This window comes from Antennarius striatus, chromosome 16 (genome assembly GCF_040054535.1).
Source record: "Antennarius striatus isolate MH-2024 chromosome 16, ASM4005453v1, whole genome shotgun sequence".
NCBI lineage: Eukaryota > Metazoa > Chordata > Actinopteri > Lophiiformes > Antennariidae > Antennarius > Antennarius striatus.
This window is the reverse complement of record NC_090791.1, coordinates 19,244,876-19,258,037: the sequence shown is the minus strand read 5'-3', so window position 1 is coordinate 19,258,037 and position 13,162 is coordinate 19,244,876. Positions and strand designations below refer to the sequence as shown.

General features: G+C 44.2%; 1 protein-coding gene across 2 annotated transcripts; it reads left to right on the top strand.

Annotated features, from left to right (window-relative positions):
- Window positions 1-1,763: 1,763 nt before the first annotated feature.
- On the top strand, window positions 1,764-12,028 carry gspt1l (G1 to S phase transition 1, like). Of its 2 annotated transcripts, none has more exons than XM_068336774.1 (14): window positions 1,764-2,206; window positions 3,509-3,553; window positions 6,372-6,605; window positions 7,411-7,444; window positions 7,533-7,610; window positions 7,724-7,904; window positions 8,106-8,260; window positions 9,223-9,363; window positions 9,458-9,551; window positions 9,653-9,733; window positions 9,832-10,005; window positions 10,209-10,298; window positions 11,075-11,243; window positions 11,329-12,028. In XM_068336774.1, the coding sequence occupies exons 1-14, from the start codon at window positions 2,014-2,016 to the stop codon at window positions 11,379-11,381; spliced, it is 1,722 nt and encodes a 573-aa protein (XP_068192875.1). In that variant the 5' UTR covers window positions 1,764-2,013; the 3' UTR covers window positions 11,382-12,028. The 2 variants fall into 2 exon arrangements, with proteins under 2 accessions (XP_068192875.1, XP_068192873.1); XM_068336772.1 differs by having other exon boundaries at window positions 1,765-2,206; window positions 6,363-6,605.
- The last annotated feature ends 1,134 nt before the right edge of the window (window positions 12,029-13,162 follow it).

Below are 13,162 nucleotides of genomic sequence, written 5' to 3'. Positions count from 1 at the left end.
TTTCTTAATATTTTCCACCATTGAACCATATTCAGTAGTTTTACCTCTCTTAATTTCAGGCTGGGAATTCCCCTTTCAATTCAGAAAATACTTTTGATAATTCCTATTCTTCGTCTTTTATGTGGGGAGTTGCTCATTCAATACAACTATCATGTTTGTTGTCCCCTAAGCTCTTCTCAGACCAGACAAACCAGAGCTTAGTTTTGATTATATCCATACCATATTATCTTAAAATATTTCCAGCTTAACTCAGGTTGAAAAAGTTTTTCACCACAGAGCAGGTACCCTCTGAGCATAGGAGGATTCTTGAGGACATTGATTGGTGAACAGACATGCCAGGGTAGCAAAATAAACCTCCATTAATGAAATTTGGTGAAACAGTTGGAGCAGTGGCCATGAAAAACATCACAGTCAAACGTCCTTCAGGTCGTGAAATGCCAACAGTTAAAACACCTCTGAAAATATGGGATTATTGGAGGAACATCCTGCTGGGCCATTCTTCTCAAAGTCGCCATAAACTGTTTGGACCGAATCCATCGAGTCAGAACAGATTCTTAAACACCCTTCTAGTTGTTGATTACTGACAGAGCAATAAAAGGATTATTATTAGACTAATAAACTGACATGAAATATAAATCAAATCTTTGTACAGTTTTTCAGCAACCTGCTTTAAAACTTATATACAATCAGAGGCTTTGATGACTAAATTAATGTAAAGGGTAATCCAACAAGCACAAATAAAGTCATCGCACAGAGCACATCCCTCTTCCCCAGGCAAAACAATCCTACCCATGTGTTCAGCCGTTTCGCTGGCCTGTGTCTCGCTGCTCCACACATTTTCACTGAAGTCAGTTCAGTTGTGGGTAGTTTAGATGTGCAGAATATAGAAAAATGCCTTCTCCAGCAATTCCAAAAATAATGAATCTGCACGAAAATTGAAGCAATACTTTCCTGGGCCCTGAGCCATCTTTAAACCAAGTTTTATGGAACTCTACTGAGGGGTTTGTGTAATCCTGTTGACATAGATGAACCTCATACGTCAAAACACAATCATTTCCCAAAATTAACTTTCGTATATACTGCCAGTATTAGTTACTGCCAGTATATTATATATATATATATATATATATATATATATATATATATATATATATATATATATATATATATATATATATATATATATATATATATATATATATATATATATATATATAAGATTATTTTACTATATATACACAGTGTATTATCATCACTACAATATACATGTTTTGCATACTTTATTTTTATTCACAGGCTGTCTGCAAAATGCCACACACTTTAGAGTCCAGCTGGTTAGGGTTATGTTTTCGTCCAGTAGATGTCCTACTCGAGCAGATGAAGCCTCGAGAAGCTTTGCGCTGGATTGAACCAACTGGATGAAAGGCTTCAAAGCTTTATGAAGCTTCATCTGCCCATCACTACAAGTCCCACAATCAGCTTGAGAGTTGGTGTGACAGCTAAACTTTGAACTAAAGTATAATGGGCTTTCAGAAAAATGTTTGTTTTTTTAAATTATCGAGTTGAGAAATAATCAGCAGGAAAAGTCATTCTCAATTTGCTCCAACAAAACCTGACTCGAATCTGCGGTTCCTGAAAAGGTCACACACCGATGACGTAAACCGCCTCCTAGTAGTCTCTGGGTAATGTGGTTTCATGTTCTGCCTTAAGGCTTTTCACAGCACATGTTCGTTTCTCAATAAGACTATATGTCCCAGAAGTCACCGCGGGCGGCACGTCGAGCAAAAGGGTCGCAACAACTCACGCGGACTGTCTCTGGGAGTGCTGAGTCGAATATCCTCTGACGTCTAGCCGAGACGAACCGGTCGCTTTATTTCGCCCGAATCGAAGACCAAACATTCGAGTTGGGACGCTGCCCATTTCCACAAGGGTCGACCTCAACGTCGGGTTCGGGGCAGACACGTACGTAGACCAAGAACTGCGTAGTTCAAATCTCAAAATCCAAGACCCACGATGGACCACAGAGACACTGCCCCTGATTCCTGGGAACAAGAGGACGATGTGGAGGCCACGATCGACGGACAGCTCGACTCGGCATTCACGACCCTAAATGTGAACGCGAAACCGTTTGTCCCTAATGTCAATGCTGCCGAATTTGTGCCGGGCTTTGCCCTGAAAACCCACTCGGAGAATCCTGATTGTGCCGGTGAGTCCAGTCACGTTGAAGGAGCTACCTAGCTAACATGTAGCTTGGTGCTAACGGGAGCGGGCTGCTAGCCCGTTAGCCTCCGCTCAGAAACCGACAATCCAGTTAGCTGCTGGTTTTAGCAGCCACTATTAGACGGGTGTAGTTCCCTCCAGGACACCGCTGTCACGGTGAGGCGGCGGTAGTTATTCCCCTACCGGGAGATGTGGTGGCTTGTTAAACAGTCAAATGGTTAAAAATCCCCACAGCTGCCCGTAACGGCACCGTTACCGGCACCAGTGGAGCATGTCGGCTTACCCACGTTGTTTCATCATGCACGGCTTCACTGTCACGTTGGCGAATTAATCACTGCTTATTAGGAACATTACATTGACATCACTGTCAGGTTCCTCCAGTCCACGTCAGTCCACGCAGACTTAAGCTTTTCTCGTTAACTGGAGGTGATTTGGTGGAGATGTGCGTGACGTGTTCCATCTGACGCAGAGTGGAACGGGGCTGCTCTCACATTCCACGCTGAAGTGACTAAAATCCCTGTTTTTACAGAATATTTTATTTTGACGTGACACATGGGATTTTTTTTTTAAATAATTGTTTAAATGCATAACAAAACTTTTCGTGTCAGTTCTGAGGTCTCTTTTTTCATGTGTGGACTTAGATTAGATACGTGGCCATGGGACGTGAATGATAACAGATCGGTGGAGTTCGCTCGAGGTTTTTGCGCATGCGCGTAGCGCTGTCGTCATCAGCCAGCACCGACGGCGCGGTAAAAGAAAACCCGAGCGGAGCGGGTGACGTCATTGTAGACGTCCTGCTCCAAAACCAGCTGTTCGTGAACATCTGCTGGTGTTTTTCTTCATCCACACGTTTTACTGTTGGTGTTTGAGTTCCGGTCGGAACACCAACAGTTTCTAAACAGCAATAAAAATATTTGTTGTTGCTGCAGCGACACAGATTTACACTGTGTGTGTGTGTGTGTGTGTGTGTGTGTGTGTGTGTGTGTGTTTGTGTGTTCACGTTAGAGATAGAGACCGCTGGTAATTATTAATGTAATTATAAATAGATCTCACTCAAACGAAGTGATCAGTGTAAATTGAAAACGTTGTGAACATATTAAGGCTTAAGGATTCAAGAACTTGCCCCCCCCCCCACACACACACACACACAGAGCTCCATTCATTATTTGTGGTGCCGACTTAAGTGTTACTTCAAGGCGGAGTGAAATCCATTCATTGATAAAGGAGATAAACACCACTGTAGAGGTTAAACTGTCCTAATGTTAACTAATATTGCTCTTCTTTTCAGTTGCTGTTGAAACCATATCCAGTATGGAGGTGTCGGAAAGCGCTGGTATGTATCAGAGCTGTACTGGTCTTGTCCTGACGTGCTGGTTTACACTGAACACGTAGGGTTAACACAGCCTGGTTTACCTCTGATGCCTGCAGCCACCAGAGCTAATTTACACAATTAAAGTTTGTTTTAAAGCTCAGCTTTAAATGTTTTTTTTTTCTGTTTACAAGGACTATGTCAGCCAACAAATTTATCCGGTTTTGGCAGCAACTTTTGTTTGACCACAAACATAAGCAGTGTTTTTTTAGTTTTGTGTGAGTCTGTTTGGGTCCTTCTTTTTCACGTTCACTAGGACTGTTTCACTATCACTTCAGGCAGACGTGTTCAATGTGGCGCTAAAGATTGAAAGTATTAAAATGCTAAACCCTGGGGTTTTTCCCACTGATGAATACTGTAGCTGGACCAGCATTATAATCCAGTCATTCAGCTGAGTTGTAAATTAACAGAAGTATCAGGATGCAGTGAACCAGTGGTCTCCAATGCCGTCGGGACAGAGGCGTCGTCCACGCCCCGTAGCTCGCATTCACTCTTGTGTCACGTAGAGCGACGTCAGGCACAGTCAAAACCGATCGGTGTGTTTGGAACTGTTCAGACTGAGACGCATTGTCCCAAACTCCCAAGCTAATAAAACGAACAAAAAAAAATGTCTTTGGAAAAGTTTCTTTGTGTAGGGAAAAAAGAAGACAGAAGAACCTACGTTTTTAAAAAAAGGCTGATCATACCAGTTTTTATGCTGTTCGTATTATTTTATGTATTTATCCAACACACCTTAAAGGACGGTCGGTGAAATCATTGTCAGACGTTAAACCCATCTGTGGCGTAAAAAAGGCTGGAGACCACTGGGATAAAGGACTGCAGAGTTTGTTTGAGCAGAAACAAACGGGTGAAGAAGACAAAACAGGAGAAAGTGTTGTTTTTGTTGACTGAAAACAAGTTAGCAGTTGCGTTCAAAATGACCAAAACTGCAACTTGTATTTCCCAGTTTTGTTTTTAGTGACATTTCCAAAGGTGGTGATGATAATAGAGGACGTCTCTGGCCTCTCATGCAGAGATCACGCCACCGTGTAGCTTTGTGTTCACTCGGAACAATGCAGGAGTGGAGGCACTCTGCTCTGGTGTGTGATTTCTAAATGGTGTGCTGGTGTTCTGATGGTGTGATGTGAAACGTGTCGAACAGCTTCTATACCGACACACATGTCAGCTGACATAATGGTCCTGAAGACTGTTGAACTCGTCCAACGTGTGTCTCCTGCAGGGGCATGTAGTGATCACAGCCGCAAACTGGGAATCAGTAGAACCTCAAGATACCAGTTTAAATTGTTCTGTGACTGATCTCGTAAGTCAAACATTTCCCCATTTAAAATAACTCATATTAATCCGTTTCAGCCTTGTAAAAAAATTCTAAATTTAATTATGAAGAGAGAAAAAAAATATCCAAAAAAAAAGCTGTTTTTGATATAAAAAATCGGGTTTTTTGATAAAAATCCTTTTTAAAAAAAATCAAAAACAGATTTTTGATTTTAAAAATGTGTTAATTACATAAACAGTAATAAAGAATGAAAAGAGAATTCACGTGAACTCACGAGCCACGTCTCTACTCCATCAATCAGATCGGGTCTCAGCTGATGTTGCATCGATCCACCAACACGTGAGAAACTTTTATTTATGAAGCGTTTTATCACCTCAGCAGACATTTCGAAGCGCATTAACAAACAAACTCCACGGCGTTCGGAATCGGAGGACTGGTTGTTGCAAATAGTTTTTTTACTATTTTTTTTGTACCTAGTTTACTTTTGCTTTTGTAGCTCCGCCCTCCAGAGATAGCCGTTAGCCGCCATTAGCTTCTCTGCTAAACTCCTGCCTTTGCTGAAGGGTTGCAGCCGGTGGTCTGCTGGGCTGTGACCCGAGATGCTGACATCACACCTAAAATAATGATGATGGCAAAAATAAGAACGTTGATGAGGAAAAACATTCAGTGTTACATCTCATTTCTTTTTAGAAAGGAGACTTTTTTTCCATGAACTATTTAAGAATTCTTCCCACTACTAATCATGATTACATTTATATAATTTATCATCTTTTTTTATAAAATTCATATAATAATGAAATAATTATAATATTATTATACTACCAGTCTTGATATTTAAGCTGCTAGAAAGATGATTATTTTCTTGCAGTGCAGCAAAAGCAAATGTCTTGAAAGTGTCCCTTCAGAGTTCCTGCTAGTCAAACGGGGGCGCTGCTTCTGCTCCATCATACATGACTTTCTTTCTCACATGAAGGATGAACACACTCATGTCAGCAGCGTACAGGAACTAAGGCGTTGAACTGCTGTCTCCATCCTGTGGGGATTTAGTCTTTTCCCCTGAGATGGCGGTAGAGGCGGCGCCACATGAACTGGACGGGTGGACCAACATAACAAGCAGCTCAGCCGTGATGTTTAAAGGATTTATACACGACCCACAAATGGAATACTGAAAGTAAGAAAAAACAAAAAACAGGTCCTCAAAATTGCCATCAAACTAGGGGATGGTGAGGCTGAGATCAGCGGCTGTAGCAGCGTAGCTACAGTGTGTGTGTGTGTGTGTTACACGTCATGTTTCTCACCTGTGGAACACCAGCTCATTACAGTGTGTTTGGTTTTGTTTGTCCAGCATACACAAAGGCATCGTGGGCAGGCTTCAGTGACGTCGTTGCTCTTTCTCCGTTTTCGATGCGTTTGGTCTTTTCTGACAGCTTGTTTTAGTTTTCAGTCCCTCCCCCACAGCGAAGCGACTCCAGTAACGTTACGTGTGTTTGTTCCTGGGAGAATCTGCAGCTCTGATGGAGAACGGCGACACGGAGCTGAGCGCAGAGGAGCCGTGGGACCAGAAAGAGGTCGAGCCGAACGGAGACGAACCCGGAGGCGGGAGCCGGTGTCCGGCGGCAACGGAGGACACCGCTCCGGAAATAATGGAGGAGGAAGAGGAAGCGCCAGTGCCAAAGGTCCCGCCCCCACAGCCCGACGCCCCCAAGAAGGAACACATCAATGTTGTGTTCATCGGACATGTAGGTCAGTGCGGAGATCCTTCTGCCGTTCAGAGAATTATCTGATAGAATAGGACTCAAATGTCCAACGCTGAGAAAAAAAAACACAAACATGTATGAATACACACACACACACACACACACAAAACACAAGGCTGCTGCTGGGACTTCCTGGTCAGACGTTTAATACTGAGGTGTGATGTGTGTGTTAATGGTTGGTTTTTGTCCCTGCTCAGATGTTGAAACACTATATATTTAGGTAAGCAGACATAAGTGTACTTTAGTGCGCTGCTGGCTGCCCCCAGATTTCCCCCAGAATGCTTTTCTTCAGTGGTACATTAGTAAGTCAGGAGTGTCGGACTAAATGACCTCAGATTCATTATAGAAGGGATTAATGGTGTTTGTCTTGTATGCCTTAACTTCAACAGTTAAATGTGAATCAGAACCACTAAATAACATTGAAGTTACTTCCATTTATTAACAATTGGATTCTGCTCTGAGAGGATTTTGTGCTGAGGCTACGCTACTCCTTGTCTTCACTGGCGGGTGTGTGTTCCACATGTCTGTAATGTTGTTTCTGGAACGCGGCCCCCGTTCAGCCGAGCGTTGAACAGACGCGTCGTGTTATTGATGAACAACTTCTGTCCTCTTTGGATCCAGGCTGAATAAAATATTTTCATCTGCTCATCGCTTTTTTTGAAATGCCAGTTAAACTTATTTGTAGCCTTATTTTACAGAAGTTAGAAGAGTGTTTTGAGGATGAAGCGTTCATGAACTCAGTATTTGCTCGTCATCCCAACACCTGACTCAACTTTGTGCTTTTTCTCCAGACGCTGGCAAGTCCACAATCGGTGGACAAATCATGTGAGTAACATTGTCTTCCCTAAAGAAGTAGAAACCATTTAGCCGTTTGCCATGTTTGACACCTCCTGTGGCTCCTCCCCTCTGACAGGTATCTAACAGGTATGGTAGACAAGAGGACCTTAGAGAAGTATGAAAGAGAAGCGAAAGAAAAGAACCGAGAGACCTGGTGAGTGTCTGTTCTCCATCTGTTTAAAGCTCCAACGAACTCCAGTCTGAAGGGGTCACTCTGTTTGACATCTGCTTAATGTTGTTGATGTGTTTGTGTCCCGTCCCCCCCAGGTATTTGTCGTGGGCTTTAGACACCAACCAGGAGGAGAGGGACAAAGGCAAGACGGTGGAGGTGGGCCGAGCGTACTTTGAGACAGAAAAGAAGCACTTTACCATCCTAGATGCCCCAGGCCACAAAAGCTTTGTGCCCAACATGATTGGAGGTGCATCACAAGCAGATCTAGCAGTTCTGGTGAGTTGTAATAGTGTCGGGTGTCCCGTCACCCCCCCTCAGGTACACAGGTGTAGTCTCACGAGTCCAGGTCCGGCTCCTGGTTTGAGTTTCTCCATCAGACGTTTGTTAGCGACAGGAAAATGTCATATTTAATCCTGTTGTGTTGTTAGCATGTGTTAGCAGCTCTAATGACCGTGTGACTGTGTCGACCCCCGTCAGGTGATCTCTGCAAGGAAAGGCGAGTTCGAAACTGGTTTTGAGAAGGGGGGGCAGACACGAGAACACGCCATGCTCGCTAAAACAGCCGGCGTCAAGCACCTAATAGTTCTGGTGAATAAAATGGACGATCCCACAGTCAACTGGAGCCTGGAGAGGTGAGTCGATGTTGGATCAACCAAATGTAGCCCAGCGGCTAACGCGGCTCACAGTCGTGTTGTAACTCAGAAGCTTCGGACGTGAAGGTAGCAGAAAAATCACACGGTGGATTCTCATCTGACATCTTTCAGCGTGGAAAACCGATGATGGAGGCGTCTACATAGGAAGTGGGGTTCTCTGTTCTGTGTACTGGGGGGTGCTCAGTGAGGAGAAACCAGAGACTGGGGTAGGATCAGGATGAGGTGGAAGTTCAGGAATTCTAGTCAAGTGTTTCTTCTAGCTGTGAGCCTGCAGGTGAAGAATGTAACCAAGGAACCGGTTAGTCCATAGAACCAGTTTGGGACCACGCAGTGTGTTGTTTCAGCTTTGACACTGTAATGATCTGTGTGTAAAGGCCAATGCATGACAGTGTCAGTAGTGTGAATGAGTGAACACATGAGGGCGAGATGAGCCTTCATAGGGCTAAAGGTGAACTCAGACAGGCCTGAATGAGGAGCAGAGCAGGTAGAATAATACAGTAACCCCTCCTTACTTGCGGTTAATGCTTTCCAGGACCACCAGCAAATGACAAAATTCCACGATATGGCGACAAACTTTATTATTTAAACTAATTTAAACGTTTCTGAACCCTCCCCATTCTGATATTAAACCACCTTCTATCGGTATTACCTTTCCCACACTCTGATAGACTGTCTAAAGCTTTGAAGTGGTTCTTTCATACACAGAAGTGCGCTGTGTTCCATGAGTCTCAGAATGCAGCGCACTTCCGGATGCTGTCAGCCAATAACGCGCGTATGGTATCATGTGACTACCTACTAAAAATCCGCGATGAGGTGAAGCCGTGTGAGCTAGCGTTACCTGACATGTTCTACTTCTGTTTGGGGTGAAGCCCCCAGTGTGATGTCTAATGGTAGAATGTTAGTGTGAATGCGGTCACACTCGTCCCCCCTCCCGTCTGCAGGTACGAGGAGTGTCGGGAGAAACTGGTGCCATTTTTGAAGAAGGTCGGCTTCAATCCCAAGAAAGACATTCACTTCATGCCATGCTCCGGCCTGACGGGGGCCAACCTGAAGGAGCCCACCGACATGTGCTCCTGGTACACGTAAGTCCTTCAGCTCCTCCTCCTCCTCACCGCTGGACTGTTACCGTGGTTACTGTTGAAGGCTGTTTGAACTGTGTTCCTGCTGTTGTTTCAGAGGTTTACCTTTCATTCCACACCTGGACAGTTTGCCAACGTTAAACAGATCAAGTGACGGCCCTGTCAGATTGCCCATTGTGGACAAGTATAAGGTGAGAAGGTGGATTTACCCCCCCACCCACCCACCCCCCGCTGGCTTCAGGACAGGACGGTTCATGTCTCACCCCCTTCAACACGCTGTCTGTCTCCCCAGGACATGGGCACGGTGATTCTGGGTAAACTGGAGTCGGGGTCTATCGCTAAAGCACAGCAGCTGGTCATGATGCCAAACAGGGTGAGATCTCCCATCAGCCAGTTCTCCTGTTAGCTGGAGCAAAGAGTGATGAGGATAAAGTGTGTGTGTGTTCTCTAACGTCACGTCCCGTCACACAGCACGTAGTGGAGGTGTTGAGTCTCCTGTCAGACGACGTGGAAACGGAAGACGCCGGGCCGGGTGAAAACCTCAAACTGCGACTGAAGGGCATCGAAGAAGAGGAGATCCTGCCCGGCTTCATCCTGTGTAACGCTGAAAACCTCTGCCACTCGGGGCGCATGTTCGATGCCCAGGTCAGTACGACTCAGCTGGACTGACCCCTGGTCCCTCCTAACAAGCAGCCACAGTGTAATCCGGATTAGCGGGGTACACTATCACTGCCATCAGAGCTGTGTTCAATCCAGAGCAGCCCTGGTCCTCAGGAACGAGTTCTGGTCTGTTAAAGGGTTTCTGATTGGCATTAACTGGCCTCTTCTCTTTTTCTTTGTCGTCACAGATTGTCATCATTGAACACAAATCCATCATCTGTCCAGGTTATAACGCAGTCCTCCACATTCACACCTGCATTGAAGAAGTGCAGATTACGGTAAGACACCAGACCGTTGTTTCTGCTTCAGAGAAATAAAACGATGATCATTAACGGCCGTCACTTGAAAATCTGATGCATTTTTAAATCGTCTTTGCTCGTCTGAGACCATCAGGCGCAAAGTTTGTATTCTGAACAGAATGTAGAAAAGACACAGGAGGGGGAATGTGTTACCATGAATCCTTAAGAACATTACAGTATTTTCCGCACCATAAGGCGCAACTAAAAGCCTTTAATTTTCCTCTATTTCTTATAATCCAATGTGCCTTATATATGAAAGAAGTTTTGGAATAGACCAATTATTGAAGATGAGTTCTCAGATGAGTCTTATAATCCAGTGAACTTTATAATCAAGTGCGCTTTATAGTGCAGAAGATGTTGTAACTCACTGGCTGACAGTGGCGTCTCCAGACGTCAGTTATGTTTCAGGTCTGGTAGAGCTTGTCAATAAAAATCAGGCTTGTAATCATGGAATTTATCGTCACGACGACGGATCCAGTTGTGGAACAAAGGATGGCGAATCAGAGGAAGACGGCAGCTCATGATGCAACAAAGTTTTGAGTATGTCAGAGCTCGCTCACGAGCAAGCGGCGTCGCTCTGAGCAAAGCATCTTGGGATCGATCTAGAACAGAAAGAAAACACCGATAAATGTCTGGAACGTCAGAGAAAGTCAACTAAAGGAGATTGTTACAAAGCTCTGGCAGCCAATGAGTTAAATGAGTGCTGAGCATCCCTTGACTTGTGTGCTGACGTTGTTCCTCTGCTTCATCTGCAGGCGTTCATCTGTCTGGTTGACAAGAAGACAGGAGAGAAAATGAAGCCGCGACCACGATTTGTCAAACAGGACCAGGTGTGCATCGCCCGTCTGCGCACGGCAGGAACCATCTGCCTGGAGACCTTTAAAGATTTCCCTCAGATGGGACGGTTTACCTTACGGGATGAAGGTAGAGCTTTCACACTCTTGTCTTTTTAGCTCGAGGTGCAGCGCGGCATCGTGTGGGCCAAAAATGTTTATATGGTTTGTTTCAGGTAAGACCATCGCCATCGGGAAGGTGCTGAAGCTGGTGGCCGAGCGGGACTGAAGACGGAAGGAGACGCTCAGGAGTCCAGGGAAGGAGCGGCGAAGCTCCGTTACAACAGCCCAAACAGTCGTCGTCTGCGGCAATGACGAAGACAACGCCTCCCTGCCACACACCCCCCTCTTTCTGCGTGCCGAAGATCAGTTTCAGAAAAAAACATGTGATAAAGAAAAACCTGTTTTTAAGCAAATGACAAACTAAGATGAAGTCCACACGAGTCAGCTTTCTCATATTGAGAGCTCAGCTATGCCATTTGTGGGTTTACCCCCCCGCCCCACCCCCCACTGACTCCCCCACCCCCACTCTGGTCTGCCTGTCATTACATGATGATTCTCTTCCAGCTTTTGTTTTTGTGCTTTTATAAATGACAGTGACAAAAGACAGACGTTATATCTGTAAACAGATGTGGACCAGGGTTTTTTTTTTTTGGTTGGAATAAGGAAAACATTTTCAGAAGTACATTGCAAAAAGAGTCGTTTTGAAAGACTTAATAACCAGTTGAAACCAAAATGTTATCTTGGGTGTACATGTTTCCCTTTGGTTTGAACCCACTTTTTGGTTTCTCATGTAGCGTTCTGGCAGTGTGCTTGAGCGTGTTCAAATGTTATTAAAGCAAACAATTATAACAATAAAATAATAAATTGGGAAAATGAAGTGTGTTCATTTTCAGAGCGCACACCAGTGTCTGCTTACGTTCTTTAATTAAGGTGTTAGTCAGATGAATAAAACTGTTTTTTCCAAAGGTGAAATACTGTTTTGGGGGCGATTTAGTGAAGAATTTTACGGTTTTTAACGTAGACGTTCACTGCTGAGTTAGATCAAAAGTGTTCTAGAACGGGTTCTGTGACTGGATATGATCTCTGCTCCACAATGGTCTTGGTCTTAGTTCTGAAACTGTCAAACCCATGATCTGTTTAGAGTCAGTTATTTGTTCTTCTCATGGAGTCCAAACATTTCTAGAGCCACCTGTCCTTTGCAGACTGATGAGCTATTTTCAATCTTCACCACACGAGGGCGCTCCAGTTTGGGCCCATGCGTTATCCTGAAACCGAGTGTCCTGATTGAATTTCCATAAATTTAATAAAACTACATTCATTAGCACAAACTGTCCTGATGATAAATCAGACATCGTTTCGCTCGAGGAGTGATGTTAGAAGTGTCCAATGAGGCTGTTTGATGTAAGCAGGTGATCTCTAACCAATAGACTGACAATTTCCTATGAGATTCAGAATCTATCGATCTATAATATTTAATCCAAACAAATCAATAGCCCGTTAAAACAATACCACATACCTCTAGTATGACCTCTGACTCATGTCTGGAATGTATTTTGATTTTTGAATCAGGATTGCATTTCCTGAGATTACATTTTCCATTGATATTATTTTTCACAATATTTACACCAAACTTTAATGGCCTTGTCCCCCACCCCTCCACAACATTTTGTGAAATAGGTGTAGAACGTTTTTAAATAATTTTGCAAACAATAAACCACCAATCAACTCAGGTTTCATCCTAAAAAAACAATGTCAAAAATAAAAATAACTATGAATCATTTAGTCTAATGAAATACTGTGGGGGGACTTACTGGGGTTGGCGTTTTCCCTTGCAGTGACTGAATTCAGGTAAGGCCCCGCTTGCAGAGTAAGCCACGCCCCTTGGTGTGTGTGTGTGTGTGTGTGTGTGTGTGTGTGTGTGTGTGTGTGTGTGTGTGTGTGTGTGTGTGTGTGTGTGTGTGTGTGTGTGTGTGTGTGCGTGTGTGATCACCTGAGCGCGGTGAGCGC

What these genes read in the sequence shown, in the direction of transcription:
- gspt1l (XM_068336772.1), top strand. Translation starts at nt 2,014, where the DNA reads ATGGACCACAGAGACACTGCCCCTGATTCCTGGGAACAAGAGGACGAT. An exon ending in TGTGTTCATCGGACATGTAG is followed by an intron (nt 6,606 to 7,410) that starts GTCAGTGCGGAG and finishes CTTTTTCTCCAG; the next exon opens with ACGCTGGCAAGTCCACAATC. An exon ending in GTTTACCTTACGGGATGAAG is followed by an intron (nt 11,244 to 11,328) that starts GTAGAGCTTTCA and finishes GGTTTGTTTCAG; the next exon opens with GTAAGACCATCGCCATCGGG.